Raw genomic sequence first — 18,170 nt, forward strand, 5'->3', positions numbered from 1 at the left:
TTATGTTTCCGGCGGATCACCTTATCACACACAACGTTTCCAATTATTTAAATAGTTTCGCACGCGTAAAACCAGCCTCGTCGCCACTGTAGTGTCTAGCACAATGAAACAACGTCCGTCCGTTTACGTGGTTTATTCCGAACTAAACTAATCTACCTTCAATATATATTATAGTATGTAGCACTACTTACCTACATAAAACATTGATTGTCATCTTAGGCACTCTCTCAGGTGTGAATACTTACTTACAATACAATAAAAATACACTTTATTCACCAAAACAAAAATAAATACTTACAAAAAGTCTCTTAACTAAATACATGGCAAATGGCGGCCTTATCGCTTAAAGCGATTTTTACCAGACAACCATAAGGTGAGGAAAAATGGTACAAACTATAAGTACAACTTACCAATAAATACTTGAATGATAGGCTGGAGTGCCTGTCACCATACGGTTTATTATGTCCATCTAAAGGTGAATATGAACACTGCGAAGCGTATGCCCCGCACGCCATGCACCGCACGCCTCCCAATGCGTGTTTAAGTTTCATATTCAGTGGCGAGGCATGTGCTACGCACGTATACTCACGAGTTTGAGCGTAAAAACCTTAATGTGTGATTTCAATAAGACAAATGTACTAACAAGACGACTTTGTGGGAGAATATTGCACGGGAATGCGTTGAAACTGCTCTGCACAGCTGCTGAATTGCTCCTGCTTTTGGTGTGTCGAAGCCTCGATCGATTTTGCTCCGTCTTAGGTATTTCATTTAAATGAAAGACAATGGGTGTCTGTTAAATATGCTATTAGATCTCTTTACAGACGTTAAACGTTCGATTCTCGTTCGTGCTAATGAGCTTTCGGCTATTAAAGACGGATTTATAGATGGCCATTTATTCTTCCGCCAAGACAAAAAGATGTCTCTATGCAGCTGCACTGGAGAAGAATTTAAAATGCATAAACGTAGTTGTAAAGAATGGTAAATGTATCTTACCTTACACGGAATTTTCAGACGGCGTAAGTAAAAAGTATGGAGCTGTAAAAGGTCAGAAAACTGACATCTTTTATATAGATCATCTATAATTGGACTGGGTCTTTTTTACACTCATATAAATAACCTAAGAAAAACATAAAGCTAAGTGCGAGTGCGCTAAAAAAAAGATCCATTCTAATAATTATAAATGTACTTAATAGTAACTGCCTATCTGTTTCTGCCTGTCTGCCTATTCACACCTAAACCACTGGCATGTTTTGGATGTAAGTTATCGTATAGAAAGATCGAAATTCAGGGAATGACAAAGCTTACAACTGAAAGTTGAAGTTAGAGTATTTTTCAGTGGCGAACCATGCGAACGAAGTCGCTCGCAACGGCTAGTTTTTCATAAGTCTCTAAAATACAGCTACGAAATGACTTGTACTACCAAGTTTTGCTGTAGGGAAATGCGAGTGAGATAGCAACTAACGGAAACAAGTATATTTCTTTTGTCCACGCAAGTCACTTAATATTATCGTGTCGACGACCGACAGTCCGAGTTAGACTGAGGCTACACGGACATCGTCGGTCCGTTACGTCGTCGTAACGCTACTATTTCAAACTTCTGTAATATTAACGTGAAAACCAATAAGTCGAGTTTTGTACTTGGCATTTGGACAACATGTGACTTCATTTATTATTATTCTATACATAATTCAGCTGTAAATGGTCTTAAAAGTATAAATAAAATTTATAATTTATAAATAAATAAAATAAATATTTGTATTCAAATGAATGAATGAAAGAATGCCACGATGTAGGCCTGCATTTAGCACGTTAATGACTTTTATTATATACCTAATACCGCTTAAAAAAGAGACCAACCAGCAACTATCAGCAGCTAGTCAACCATTTAAGTTGCTTTTGTCTTGACTTTTGCTTTGACGTCATGAAGTGAATCGGAGTAAAGATTTCACGGTGGACCTCCTAACATCGCAACGAACTTATAATACATCGTGTGGCCTTACTCTTATTTGTGTCGAGATGGTATCGTTACTTCTTATTTCATTGACCTTTACCGTCTGCCTAGTACCTATTATTTACGACAGGAAAACAAAAGAAATGTTCGTGATCGTTTTAGGTCGTTAATCATAAAAATAGTTTCAATACATAATTAGAAATAGAATATTTGTCCCCAGCAAAATGAAGGTACGGAATATAGGAAACCTATTTATTTTCATTATTCATAAAAGAACAGTTCGCGCTATTTATAATCTGCATTGTCGAGACTCTCTGAGGGTACTGTTTAAAGAAATTAATATACTGACTTTTGCAAGTCAATATATTTATGAAAACAAAATAAAATAAATAAATAAACATTATTATATATGTCCGTAAAAATGTATAGATCTATCCTTCCGAGAAACTGTGAAAGACATTATAATTATACAACACAAGGAACAAAATAAAATTGCTATCCAAAATTCTAGGCTAAGTAAATTAAATTCATCTTATTTCAAATTATGGATGTATAGGTATTATCCGAAATAAATTGTTTTGAATTGAATTGAATTGAATTTGGGGTTAAGTATACGTTTCAATACGTATTTTGAATTTGTCAGAAAATAAATTAAAGCTAATATAAAGCTTTCTTTATGTAAAAAAGCTTATTTTAAGATTAATGATTACTTAAATGATAAAAATGCCTGGTATTAATTGTGTTTCTATAGTTATTAAATAAGTTGTAATGTATAGTACATTGATTTAAAATATGTGTTGGAAACGTAGACCCACATCGACAGCGTGGAGCTATGTAACCGCCTATTCGAGCGAGGCACGCATGTATCCATGACGTAGTATCATGGACACAACCACATAATTTTTTTTTTATTAAATAACTTGTAATGTACCCTCATTGATTTAAAAGATGTGTTGCTGTAGCAGTTTCTTGTCATTTCTTCTCCTCAGCCATAACACCTTGCGAAATGACGTAGATTTAAAAAAGTTAAATTGACATTCAACAAGTTTTTCTATGATAATTACGTTGAATAAATGATTCTGATTCTGATTTTTATAGGTACAAGTGGTTATACCTATAAATTCATGGGCATTTTGTAAGAGATAAAACTTACTATACTACTTAATATGTAAAAGTTTCTTCCTTAGAAGTTCTAAGGTAATGAGTAATGAGGTCTTATAAGTAGAGGAAAGTACAAATAGGAACCCTGGAAGGGCACTAGAACAACACCTTAAAATTATACACAATGAAAACAGAAAACCAAGAATAAAAATAATGAAGATTAAGTAAAAAAAATAGGTACATTTACAATAATCAGTATCTATAAGATTCGTTAAAAAACTTCGGCAGCGTATAGAATGATTTGTATTAACTTTAGCTACAATAGAGAGTACAATTTATTATTATGCAAACACAGCAGTGTATGTGGCATGATTATTATGTCATGAATGCCATGCGCCGCACGCCATCGCAAAAAATAGTTCCGTCTTTAGAAGCGCTGCTGTCGCGCGCATAGGTCGCCTTTTTTGCGTGAAGACGCTCTATCCCACCACAAACATAAGCTGACTAACGCTCCTTGTCCCCAGCAATAACATCAGCGCACGAGATCACCCAGCTGAAGGTGCCGCTGTACGCGGACCCTCGGCGCGCGGCGGAGCTCAGCTGCCACTTTCAGATGGATGACCAGCGCCTGCATTCTGTCAAGTGGTACCGAGACATGAACGAGATCTTCCGGTACAACCCCTCTCAGAAGGTGAGCCTAAAGAATACATCCATACATCCAACTGAAGGTACTGCTAACCGCGGAAAGATGGATACGAGTAGGTACCAATAAATATGTTGTTCTAACAGAAAGCTCGGCTAAACGTGGGCCACACGTGGGGCACTCACTTCATTCCGCGATAGATGTACCTCCAACTCGCCCAATTGGGAACATAGGTGAGCAACATACCGTAAACTCATGACTATAGCCCTTTAAGGTAGTCAGAGATACATCCATCGCAAGATGAACTAATTACCAACACCTCACCGAGCTTTCTGTTAGACCAACGTGATAGGTGGTGAGCCGTATCGCCGTGTATAACAGTCGAGCCAACTGTGTTAGTGAAAACCAGCCCAATACAGGTTAGGTCACATACCTCCGAAAATTCATTTCTCGGAAATCTGGGTTTTCTCACGATGTTTTCCTTCACCGCTGAACTCGTGATAATCATTTATGATCCAAACATGAATTCGAAAACCAATTCTACAATTGGTGCTTATGTTATTATTATGACAACACGGACCTCTGCTTATTATGCTTAAGTTATTTTCAGCCTGTTTAATGTCTCATTCAAGAATGAACTTTGAATTTCTGTTTGAATCTCACTCTTCTTACATACAAAAATAATAAAATAAATATTTTATGCGGATGCTATACCTACACAATCAGTCTAGCTAAACGTTTTTAACGATCGGCATTTCAACTATACAGTTATCGTAAAAATGCCGATCGGTAGGATCGGGTTCTCTATTCAAAAATCAATTTGCGCTGTTCGTCCTCTATGATAAATAAAAATCGTATATATGCCAGGAACGTATGTTCACAAAATGATACAAAGCCGGTGCACATGACGTCATATACTGATTCTGTACAATACGAACTGCGGTTGCAATACGAATGCTACTACTAGGTACTGGTATAACTGGTTTCGGTTTCGCCAAGTTTCAGCGTTAAAATGGTGCATCTATTATCTCTTTCGACTGCAAACCTCCGAAACTGTAACCAAAACCGAACGGCTTACGGAAGCAATCGGTAAAGTTGTTTTTAGTAAATGAAACATTTAATTCATGATAAAATCAAAACTACCTAATTCGATTCTGCGAGTTTGAATTCATGTTTGGATAATAGATATCAGTGAATTTCTAAAATTTACACGGTTAGTGGCCCCATTTCTTAGACTTAAACATGCACCTGGCGAGGACTAGAAGTACGGTCACGAGTACTAATAAATGTATACACTTTGAAACCATGTCACATTAACTTTTTTGACAAATTAAACCGTAAGTCTCATTTAGTGTCAAATGTGATAGTGCGACGGTTCTAAAGTGGGTACATGATATTGCTCATGGCTGTACTCACCTCTGCCAAACCTCTTCGGGGATACAGGCGTGATGTTATATTGTGTTAATTTATGATACTTTTAAGAATACTTGTATTGCAAAAAGCTGACATTCACGAGAATTTAAAAGATACCAAAGTGGGAACGTTCCTGGCAGTAAAAAGGTGCAAAAGTTATGTAAAAAGAGCTTTATTACGTAGCCTTTGGGCAGATCGGATTGCAGAGGATCAGAGTACAAGAAACAACATAGCATAGATTAACGAAATAAAAAAAAATCATGAAAATCCGGACACTGATTTATATACATGTTCGTTGGCGGAATTCACTAATATTATAATATACATAAGTATATTATATTATAAGTATATAATAATTAATAAGTATATTTCAAGTATATTATAATAGATTACATGCACTGTAGATTTGGATTATCTGTAATTACTATGTATTTTTGAAATAAATTAATAAATAAACAATTTGAAAAAGAAAAGCAGCCGGTGTCCTTACTATTAGAGTTTTACAGAGTTTGTAACTGAATTTCTAAACACGCAATTTAGATGCACGTTTTCTCGAAAGATTTCGACACACGAAATCTCGACACATAGTATATCGGCAAACTAAACCTCGACACACAGTATATCGACAAACTAAATCTCGACACATAGTATATCGACAAACTAAACCTCGACACATAGTATATCGACAAACTAAACCTCGACACATAGTATATCGACAAACTAAACCTCGACACATAGTATATCGACAAACTAAACCTCGACACATAGTATATCGACAAACTACATTTTGGACACACGTAATCTCGACTTACTAAATATCGACAAATGATATCCCGACTAACATTATAGGTATCCGTATCCGTGTTCGAGAATGACGGGAACGGGAACATTCTCACTTTGGGAACATTTCCGGGAACGGCACATCAGACTATAACTACTTGTTATACGATCGCCAGACACGTATCCCTATCTGTAACTTGTTAATTGATAGATTCTGAGTAAGACTGTTGGAATGTTCGAATAATTCTTGAATAATGTTCGAATAGTTCGGTTGTGTACTAGATTCTAGATAAATTATGAAATTCTGATTACTAAATAGAGACTGATCTAAAAGTAATGAAAAACATTTTCTTTTTTCTATTCAAATTATTTGCGAATTTCAATCAAGAAAATAATAAGTCTGACATTTTATCGAGTTTTTCTTAAACGTCACAGTGTACTTATTCTTACAAATTCCATAGTGATTTCGTGTTTTGACGTTTAGTAAAAAGTAACTGATTTGACTAGTTGGAAACAAGCCTATTGTAACGTTGCACTAGTCACTAAACTAGACATATCTAGTGCCTAGATTAAAGTTTAATAATTAGCAAAGTCAGATATCCCAGCCGGAGCCGGGGTAGCCCAGTTGGTAGAACGCTTACCTCTCACTTTAAGATCGCAGGTTTGAATCCAGCACAGACCTAAACCAATGAATGTCGAATTTGTTTTCGAATTCATGTTTGGCTCATAAGTGATTATCACGTGCTCAGTGGTGAAGGAAAACATCGTGAGGAAACCCACATTTCCGAGAAATGCATTTTCGGAGGTATGTGAACTAATCTGTATTGGGCTGGTATTCCCTAGGCTGGCAGTCGCTTCTGTTAAAATCTGGACCTGTCAAATGTTCAGGTAAGGTAAGAAGACCCTGTGAAAAACGGGCTATAGATATCGATTAATATTTTAAAATAGTTTTTTTTGCGCGGTACTTTCAAAACACAGAAGCCAGTGTTGTGACGTTCATTAGCATAGTGATGTATCAGTCGAGATTAGGCCGATCGATCGATTACTTACCTAATGTTTTCATTCATTCACCATCAGCCGTATGACGCCCACTGCTGGGCATAGGCCTCCCCCAAGGATCTCCACGGCGTCATTCGGTCCTGCTCTGCCCGCATCTAGCGGCTTCCCGCGAGCTTCACCAGATCGTCGGTCCACCTAATGTGTGTAGGAACTAAATATATTTTTTTTCTATCCTCAGCCCCCAATCCGTCTGTTCAACGTGTCAGGTATCATGGTACAAGGCGGCGACTGCCAAGCCGACTCATGCATGGTCCGCGTGATGCCTCCACCTGTAGCTACTCGGGCTGCCTACAGCTGTGAGGTTTCCACTGAAGGTCCCAAGTTCCAGATTGCAAGGCAGACGAAGCATATGACTGTTGTTGGTAAGGGAATTCTGAATACATACATACACTGTTATACCTTACTATATAATTTATTACTGACACAAAGGAACGTAGAGAGTTACAGAGTAACTTAATGCCCGAGAAAACCTAGGTACAGAGTAACTTATGGCGAGAAAACAATATTATAAACTAGATATACAAAAACAAACAATGAAAAATAAAAATGAAACTAACTATACCTTTTCAACAAAAAAATAAGTACTTAGAACTTGAAAAATTACATAATAAAGTTACCTTTCCTCGCCGTAACCACTGGACTGTGTTGGTGGAGAATTGGCAAATAGGTAGTTAACCAGTTTGAAATCTATGCACCTAGCGTTATGCAATCCAATCCTTCGCTATTCGTATCAAAAAATAAGAGGCACAACGTTTGGTGGTATCCACAACATGAGGATGAAATACCTGCCGACGCCTAATTATCCGTAGATGGAATTAATTAACTCGTAAAGTTCCTGTGCACACTCACCGAAGTGTAATACACTATAAAAGATAAAAATCTTATAAAACATGTATTGTCAGGAATTAAGATTAAAATAACTTTTGGCATGTTAGTTAAAAGTTATTTTAATTTTAATTCCTGAACATGTTTAATTATGTTTATTTATTTTAAATTTGATTTTAATTATTTTAATGATTAATATTTGAAATTTTAACGTTAAATGAAATGTCCTCTATTTGCAGTGCCCTTACCAGGGTGTCATATGTGATACTTTACTATAATTATACCTTAACACACCATGTGACAGCAAATAAATAAAGATCGACAGACAAGCTAAACTTCGTCTGTGGTTTAGCCTTTGGAGTCGAGTTATGTCAACGAACTAACACCTGGTTTTTATATCTAACAGAACGAGGGCTCGTAAAGTACATTCATATGCACTTTGATGCTTCGTTATTATTCATGAACTTTCAGCTTTGAACTCAAATTCCGATGTATTTTTCTCAGAGAAAAGTCACTGCAAAAAGTCTTTTGAAAGTACACTTTAAAATTCATTAGAAATTACTAATCAAGCTTTCTGCAATAAGTAATTCAGGTATTTTTTAGTATAATATTCGCAAAAGAAAGCATCTGATATTAATTTACCTAAGTAAATACTTTTAGGAGAGTATTAAACTGTATAATAAAGATATTTTTGAATTTGAGAACTGTCTCAATCAATTGGTCGAAACTAATATGACAAAATTATGTTTTCCTTTGATAAATCCTTGTACAAATTGCTGTTTTATCAAATTACGCCGTCCTCCAATAATGAGCACCAAACGACTGTTTTTTCATTGTCATTCATTCCCTTGTCTTATTTTGTGCTCTTTCAATCATCATAACATAAACAGCTTATATACGTTCCAGTGCTGGGCAAAGGCCTCCCCTCAATCAACCGGAGAGGATATGGAGCATACTGCACTATGCTGCTTCACTGTGGGTTGGTGGATGTATTTTACGGCTAATAGCCATGACCTATAATAGCGTAACCTGCCCTGCAAAGCACGGATTCTTCTTATTTTTCGGACAATCAGGCGATTCAAGCCTGCAATATCCTTACCAGACAAAGGACAGTCTCACAAAGTAATTTCGACAATGTCCCCATCGAGAATCGCATTCGGACCTCCAGATCGTGAGCTTAACGTTCCAATCACTAGACTTTTGTTTGATGTGATTTTAATATTATATTACATTTGAGGCATTTCGTAATAAATTTTGATCTAGCAAATAATTTTAGAAAACAATATCCCAATAAAACATTTTCATGTAAAATATTCCCAAGACGAGATCATATCGATTGCATTGTCCAAAGTTATCAGATCTCATGTAGAACCAAGCTTCTAACTCTACACGCCCTAACTATACAAACTCTAAGTTAACAAACTCTACATGTTAAGTAAAATACGGGGTTTGTCCGTTTCGTTACTACAGGAAATATTTAACCGAATAAATAGTTTTTTCACCTTATGCTCATGAGATGGTAGCGAAACGTCCAAGCCACATATTTTACCTAACATATAGAGTTTGTAAACTTAGGTTTGTATAGTTAGGGCGTGTACGAAACGTTTCGAGAAAAGGTAGGTAGTGCCCTGCCCTTGCGTTTCGCTTTGCTCGTCTTGGCGGGGGCACTCCCGTGCCCCCAGATTCCGTTTATTTTGTCTAGTCTTAGAGATATTTTATTATTAGAAATTCAATTAAGATTTTGTTAAATATCTTGAATAATTAATTATCTTAAATAATTTGACAGAAAGGCAGAAATATAGTATACAGCCTAGTGCAAAACTACCTAAATACCATAATAATAATAATCTATTTATTTCACACAACTAGGTACATAATAATAAACACCAATCTCCTTATTCATATAAGTACTTAGACATCATTTTAAAAAATAAGAAAATTCCAAATTAAGACTGTAATGGCACTTCTTGTACTGTATCCGTTTCCAGCCAAGTAGTTAATGCTATTTGCGGCAAAATAAAAAAAGTCACGTCAAAAAAATGGGTTGTGGTTTATTGGTTTGGACAGTACCCCGCCACGCTGGTCCAGTGCGGGTTCGACACTGCGCTCCAGAACTTAAGTAGCAGATATTGGTGAAAAATCCTCTAATCTAAATTGAGAATGGGCGAGACATGTTTGCCGTTTACACTCGGAAAAGTAGGCCAAAATAACATCTGATTGGACCCCACAAGGTCGTCGTCGTCGAGGCTGACGACGATGGGGGAGTGAGACGCCTTCCAGAACACCTGGCAGAACGATGCCCAAGACTGGGGGGATTGGAAGGAGAAGGAGGGGGCCTTTGCCCAGCAGTGGTTAATTAGACTTTAGAAAAAAAAGACATGAGGTCAATGTGGGGAAGACCGTCTGGGCTAAAAGACCGTATATTGCAAATAACTTCTAAATTTGAACAAATAGCGCCTTACGTCTCTGTCTATAAAACAGTCCCTAAAGAGCCAGTCCGAACTAAAAACCGTAGACGGCGCTAGTATGATTAGTTTGGACAATATCGGTCCTACAATTTTTTTTACCATTTCGCGCTTCAGAATGCAGTAGCCAGTGGCGGATTTTTGATCAAAGAAAGTGACAAATCGGAGGATTTTCAGAAGTTTTTCTGATCACTTTGTATATTTATTGATCCATTAATATATTCGTTAAACATAATGCAGGAATATAGCTTTTATTTAGAATTTATATCCATGTGAAATTTTAAATTGGAAAATATAATAGTTGGGAAGACCGTCTACATTAAGAGAGGGAAGTCCGTCATATGCCGATATTGCCTCAATCCAGACATTGTCAACTATTACAGCAGAGCGTATTTTATGCAAGACTAGTGAGACAGCATTTTGTGTCCCATTCTGTTAATATTTTGTGTTTGTGTGTGTTCACATTATAAATCTTACTGACTTATACCTAATATTAAGTAATATGTGTACGTCACATAGTCTACCACCAGACAATCAAGACGCTTTTTAGTGACACCTCATTTGTTTAACTCTGATAAGTGCTTCAGGGGTTGGGAGGGAACAAACGTGTATACACACATACATACATACATACATAGCGCATAACCCTCTCTTTGCTTCACTGCAGTCGGGTAAACAATATGACGAAATGTTTACAACCACTGTCACCAAAGATATGCCGGTCTTGCCTTGTTTTACAAAATAATCATTTATCTGTGTAATGAAAGCCTTATTCGTAAATCGGTAAAGTACGTATCAGAATGGCATTCCTGGTTCACCGCCTAAAAGTATTTTCGTACGTCTAGGCCTACGATTTCTTACTAATAATGCGTTTTTTCTTTTGTGGACGGACTTGCCTCACACTGCATTGGAAGACCGTCTACTTGGCATGTTTTAAAAGAACGATTGTATATCAAAAGATTACGGCGATTTCTCTTATATTTAGACTTATAAACATAGCCAAGTAAATTATCTATCATACCCAATCATATAACTTGATCTACAAATGATATCTTCTTCAATAAACTTAGTCAAACTCAAATTTTAGAACAGTATGCCGGTCTTCCCCATATTGACCTTGCTGTATCTGTGATGAACGTTGGCGGTTTGCCGCAGAAACGTCTTTACACCACGCCCTTCAAAAGTCCTCCCACATTCAGTTAATTCCTTTCAGTTTAACTTATATGCTGTCGCTAATAGTTGTATAGTACTCTAATGCGATGTAAAACTAATTTAAATCCTTTATGTATGTAAATCGAATCGGCTACCTATACGTCCCTTTGTGGCCATAATATCGTTTGTGGAGTTATCTTTGCCACTTTCTGGGTCTAATCTAGTTATTGTTTGTGATAAACTTGGTAACACCAATGATGTGCCGTTTGCAAGAATGTTCCCAGCTTGACAGGAAAGGGCGCAAAAGTAATGTAAAAAGAGTTTTATTACCTAGTCTTTAGCCAGATAAGATCAGATCAGAGTACAAGAAAGAACAATAGTAGACACCATCTAATTTTATTTTAAGTTATACCTGTCCTTTTCTTATCCGCCGAAAAGGAAATGGACAGCTAATCGACAGGCATAAAATTTATTTAACACACGTCATTTTTAGGCAGGAATTTTAAAAGCCCTCTCATTATTTTATATTGCCCGGTAGCCTGACAGAATTAAGTTGACAGCTCACGTCAAACGGTTTGCATACTAGCGAGATGGGTATTTTGTTCGCCATCGCCTTTAGTCAATCATCCGTCCTTTTCCTTTTCGGCGGATAAGAAAATGACGGGTGTAACTTAAAATAAAATAAGGAGGTTTCTGCAGAGGTCGGGGCAATTTTCAACATAAAGAGCACCCATTGTCCTTACTATTAAAGAGTTTTTACAACAGGAACATTTCCATTTTGGGGAAATTCCCAGGAAGGGCATATCATTTGGTAAGACTATTGATGATATATATTCAAATCTGTTCTTGCAGCCATGCCGGACAAGGATCCAGTTATAATTGGTGCCCCCAAATTGGTGAAGCCTGGGGAGCAAATGCTCCTCAACTGCACTTCGGATTTCTCACTGCCGCCTTCCGAAATTAATTGGTTCATCGACAATGAACTGCAAAAGGTTTGTACTTACGTGTTTTTTTAGCATAATAAATCATTGTAGTAGTTAGGTATCACTTCAATGTTGAGATACTAACCGTAACTCTCAAAAATAATGTGTCCAATGTGTTACTCAACTTATATTACCAATTTTCTACCATGTGGAACTCATCATCCTCTTGCCCTTATCCCACTATAGGTGGGGTCGGCGTACCTTCTCCATTCATTTAGACAGAAAGAAAGAAAGTCAGTTATCATCTCGGTACCCACACCTTTCACACACATATCCTTTACAAAACATATACTTACATATACACATATCCATCCACACTTTTCTGGGTAGTCGTTGGTCGGATTGAGGAGCTCGGTGGCGCAGCGGTAAACGCGCTCGGTCTGCGATCGTTGAAGTTAAGCAACTTTCGCAAAGGCCGGTCATAGGATGGGTAACCACAAAAAAAAAGTTTTCATCTCGAGCTCCTTCGTGCTTCAGAAGGCACGTTAAGCCGTTGGTCCCGGCTGCATTAGCAGTCGTTAATAACCACCAATCCGCACTGGGCCCGCGTGGTGGTTTAAGGCCCGATCTCAATATCCATCCATAGGGAAGGCCCGTGCCCCAGCAGTGGAGACGTTAATGGGCTGATGATGATGATGATGATGTTGGTCGGATTATGATTATTGAACTCTTTCAATACCTTATCCATTTCTTTTATAATATTAGGTTTTTTTACACGAATAGGTAATAATATTATCTAATTAATATAAAATCAAACACTTTGTACATATCTTGGTATGGAACTTTCTAAGCTAGACAATGCTGCTTTGTATGGAAATACTTGTTATAAAATGTCTTTAGAATAACTTTAGCTACTTAATAGGGGCAGTTAAACAAAAAATATCTGCAGCGAACCTTTCCCTCTTAAGGGCCCAGTCTCCGGTTGCAGAATTCAGAATTTGAATATTTTTAACCCTCTTGAGGAGCTTCCCCGCTGACGTCACTATACCAGAAATTGCTCTACTTTACTACTCCAAACATTCAGTAATGAAAGAAGCAAAAGTAAAGTTAATGCTCTCGAAATAGGGTCTGGAGTTTAATGTAGATAGGCTGGAATATGAGACAAAATGGCAAAAATAAACGAAAATTCTATTCAGACTATCCTTTAGACAAGAATGTCAAAATCAGGATAGCCTGAGTAGATATTTCAAATTAGCTGCTATCTAAGTGGACAAAAATTACTCGATGCTGTCTTGGGCGGGAGAGAGACGTATTCAACGCTGGATTTATCTTATGTAAACTGGATACATTTCTTTAAAAACATACGGGTCTATTCTTTATATCATGTCTATTTATGTGCAATAAATGGTAGTCAAAGAAATAACCTAACATTGCTTAAAAAAGAAAAATAATTTTCACCAAAAATGGCAACGACTCAACTATGTGAAGCCTTAAGGACTGAGTTACATACACCTTACACCCGAAGTCCATAATGAGGTGGGCAGAGAGCAGCAGACAACGTGCACCGCTATTGATACGAAGTCCTAAGCTGGATATGGTGAACCTTATGCTGACAAGGGATCAGCCCATCGCCTGTAACGGTTTCCCAGGTCAAAGATAAATTATGAAATTCTTATTTCTAAATAAAGACAGATCTAAAGGTGACAAATATATTTTTTTCTATTTAATTTATTTTTGAATTTTAATAAATAAAATCGTTATAATAAGTGCGACATTTTTCCAAGTTTTTCTATGACGTCCCAGTGTGCTTTTTCATACAAATTCCATAAGGAATCATAAGATTGATTAGAAACTACCGTATCACGTTAAAGACACAATCCCTCTGTCGGATTTTACGACATGGCCGGGAAAACAAGCAGCTGAACGTGTTCTATTTTTTTACTTCGCTCCCAGTCCAATATAGATGGAAGAAAATATATAAAATAACGCTGTAAATTTTCCCTTCTTTATCTAATCATGTTATACAGGGTGTTAGTGACATCGTAACGAATACTCAGGGGGATGATTCAGATCATGATTCTGAGTTAATATCAGGTGGAATTTTTCGTTCGTAAAATACCTTATCATTATTGAACTTGTAGGACTAGTCCCAAAATAAAACGCAATAAATGGGAATCATAGTTGGTTTGTGTCTCGTCGCGTGTAGGTAGCAAGGTGGGCTTGTGGGCCCTTTGAAGTCTACAAGAAGCATCGACGATACACCCTTTAGACTCCCAAAAACTCACAAACACAAAATTGAAAAAGTGTGACTTACGCGGGACTTGAACTCGCAGCTCTTGTCAAGCCGGGACGAATTGGTCATCATCATCATCATCAGCCCATTAACGTCCCCACTGCTGGGGCACGGGCCTTCCCTATGGATGGATAGGGAGATCGGGCCTTAAACCATCACGCGGGCCCAGTGCGGATTGATGGTTATTAACGACTGCTAATGCAGCCGGGACCAACGGCTTAACGTGCCTTCCGAAGTACGGAGGAGCTCGAGGTGTTTTTTTTTTGTGGTCATCCATCCTATGACCGGCCTTTGCGAAAGTTGCTTTACTTCAACAATCGCAGACCGCGTTAACCGTTGCGCCACCGAGCTCCTGAATTGGTCAACCATCAATTATTCACTTGCTCCTAATATTGTCCATGCGATCTTTCGAACTATATACGTTAGTATTATATGATCTGTGATTATGCCAACGACGGCGCCATCTATACGAAACATTAAGTATTAACATTCTGGGATCGATAAATCTACAGATTAAAATTTACTCCTTGTTAGTTGATGGTAGGACTGGCAGAGGTCTTCCTCTGCCAGTCCTACCTACCTAGAAGGACTTACATTGACCAAATTGGAGGTGTCCTTAGAAAAGTTTTAGTACGATCTACTCTGAATCGGCGTGCGTGTATGAAGCGATTGATCAATGTGGAGGAAGCAAGAGAAGTGTGTCAGGGTCGAAGCAAATGGAATTCTAGTCTCTGCTTACCCCGGTGGGAAATAGGCGTGAGTGTGGTTTCGGTGAGAGCGGATGAGTGCTCTCTTTCTTTCTCCCTTGCATTATTCCCACATGGTGGTGGGGTCTGCTTTCCGAATACCCCGATACCGACTCCGCCGGCGTGGTCGACGATTTCCCTCATTCAGCGCTTATCGCTATCGACCCACTAGGGTCGATTAATTCTTTCAAATATTTTTCCTCCCAGACGACGCCCTGAGCCGAGATTCGCGCCCAACTGGGCACCCTCAGGCCTGTTGTCTTAAACGTTGTACCGGGTGAGAGCCTTCAGCGCTCCCCATTTGTCCGGCCAAGTAGTTAATGCCATCTGCGGCAAATCTACAATAAGTCACGTAAAAAAAAAACTTTCCGAGTCTTTTCCTTTCACTTCGCCCTGATACACGTATCGTCTGCGGAAACATTGCAGGAACAAAGATCTTTTTTGATGACGTCTGCCCATCTCGCGCTGAAGCTAGCGGATAATTGCTGTAAAGACTAAATTCTTCTAATAACTGTTAGTTATAGTAAAAGCAAGTAAGTAAAAAGCAAAAGTAAAGTAAAGTAAGTAGCATGGAGAATGCTACACCGACAAGAGCGTGGATCTGAAATTAGTGATGGTGATGATAATAAAAGCGATCGACCAGAGCTTCACGAAAAAGGTTCTTCAGAGATCATAATGGAACTACTTACCTTACTAATAAATAATATTAATTATGCAAAATATGCGACACTACTAGCGTTGCAGCCGTGGGTCTTCTTCTATTGCAGGGTTGCTACATCCTCGTAAGGCCTTTTTTTTTTTTTTTTTTTTTTTTTTTTTTTTTTTTTTTTTTTTTTTTTTTTTTTTTTTTTTTTTTTGTAACGAAGGGGAAATCCTCATGGATACCTCGCCACCCGGGGGAGCGACGAGGTTATGTCGGACTCCTACCGACTAAAACCCCTCCGATGGCCCTCTGCGGTGCATGTCGGGGAGCTCCGGGATCTCTGTCGAACGCACCGGTGCTCCCCTCGCACTTGCTTTCAATAAAGCGCGTCCCGGGGTAGATCCCCACCCCTACGCCATCCCAGTTTTACGGCGATGCGAGGCCATATCGCATTGCCGTCCATCCCGGAGATCGAGTGTTGAGTGGTTCGGGCCCCCGCCCTTATCACTCACGATCCCCAGTGTCCCCTTTCAGTCGCCTCTTACGACAGGCAGGGGGTACCGTAGCCCTATTCTTGCGCCCGGAACTACAGGGCGGATCCTCGTAAGGCCTGGATTTCCAGACACAAAAGTTAAACAATGGAATTTGGATTTTAAAAGGACTTTTAGCCTTACGACCATATATAGCGCTGAATATGCTATAATATTTTAAACCTGATTTTTAGTGTTCGTTTTGGAATAGGTAAGACTATATAGTATGTATACTGTATTGGGCTGGTTTTCTCTTCGCGGATTGGAAGGTCAGACAGGCAGTAAATTCTGTTAAAAACCCACCCTCCTAGCATCATCCCGATTTTCACAGAATCCGCTTACCTAACATGAAGATTTGACAGATCCGGTTTTTACAGCAGCGACTGCCTGTCTGACCTTCCAACCATCCAACTTCTGTAAAAAACCGGGCCTGATAAATCTTCAGGGTAGGTAAGCGGACCCTGTGAGAAGCGGAATAACGCTTTTGGAATAAGGCGGAGGGTGCCTATTTGGTTGTACCGTCGATGGCAGGGAGGCAATAGATATTTCGAGTTTGGAACGCCTAGTGACTGTATGCCCCAGCCTAGTGACTGTACACAGAGAATCCAATTTGAGAGGATTACTGTTCATTATAGTGATTGTGATCTAGCCATTGAAACGTCTGATTGGCATATAGCTGTCGACTCGATCACTTTGGATGAAAATCCTGTATCTGTCAGCCACAAAATGACTGCCAAAGTCTTATCATAGTAACAAATAAGTGTAATTGTAAACTAAGTGAATACCTACACGTCTCATAATGTAACCCGGGGTAAGCTATAATTGGCTTTCTTGTTACTTAAAATGTTATATCACCACTATGTATACCATATAAGCTGTTGATTACCTGAATAATAAAAAAAATCATCGGCCGTATGATCCAGTGATGGAACGATAGGCTCACAATATGGAGGTCCCAGGTTCGAATCCCGGTGTGGACATATCACAAAAATTACTTTGTGATTCCTAGTTTGGTTAGGACATTACAGGCTGATCACCTGATTGTCCGAATGTAAGATGTTCCGTGCTTTGGATGTCAACCAAGTTACTACTTGCTGATTTAAGTAAGTAGTCATTGGCGGCTCAATAATAACTCTGGCATCAGGGTTGATGAGGTTGGTAATCCACCTCACAGCCCACATGGAAGAACATGTAGGTACATCGATGGCTAAAATAGATAATAAAGAAGAATTCAATCTGCGTCGTTTCACGACAGCGGAATCGATATCGTATTTCAATGAAGCAAATTTTATTACTGGAACTCTTTCGAGTATAGCGTGAAATACTCTCCGTATTTCACAATAATATGAACGGTGGAAAACTGATGACTTGAATTAATGTTTGGATAATAGATAATTGATATCACGTGGTTTCTAGAATTTGTGCCCAGTTAATGGCTACAGGCTCGCCCCCTAATTACATGAGACTTAAATTTCGTAGTTTTTGTCGGGTGGCGGGTGACAACGGTTTTCATACAAAATTGATTCGACAATTCCTTTAAAGTCAACTATGTCTCCTTTAAAGTCAACTATGTCTCCTTTAAAGTCAACTATGTCTCTTTAAAGTCAACTATGGCTCCTTTAAAGTCAACTATGGCTCCTTTAAAG

General features: G+C 38.3%; 1 protein-coding gene across 1 annotated transcript in view; it reads left to right on the forward strand.

Moving 5' to 3' along the window:
- LOC126368972 (uncharacterized) overlaps positions 1-18,170 on the forward strand; it is a 74,679-nt gene that overhangs the window by 41,028 nt on the left and 15,481 nt on the right. The window contains exons 2-4 of the mRNA XM_050013245.1: positions 3,577-3,743; positions 7,126-7,309; positions 12,242-12,381. Of these exons, the coding sequence (XP_049869202.1) occupies positions 3,577-3,743; positions 7,126-7,309; positions 12,242-12,381 (491 nt within the window). The remainder of the gene's footprint in view (positions 1-3,576; positions 3,744-7,125; positions 7,310-12,241; positions 12,382-18,170) is intronic.

The sequence above is a fragment of the Pectinophora gossypiella genome, chromosome 8 (genome assembly GCF_024362695.1).
Source record: "Pectinophora gossypiella chromosome 8, ilPecGoss1.1, whole genome shotgun sequence".
In the NCBI taxonomy this organism is placed as follows: Eukaryota; Metazoa; Arthropoda; class Insecta; order Lepidoptera; family Gelechiidae; genus Pectinophora; species Pectinophora gossypiella.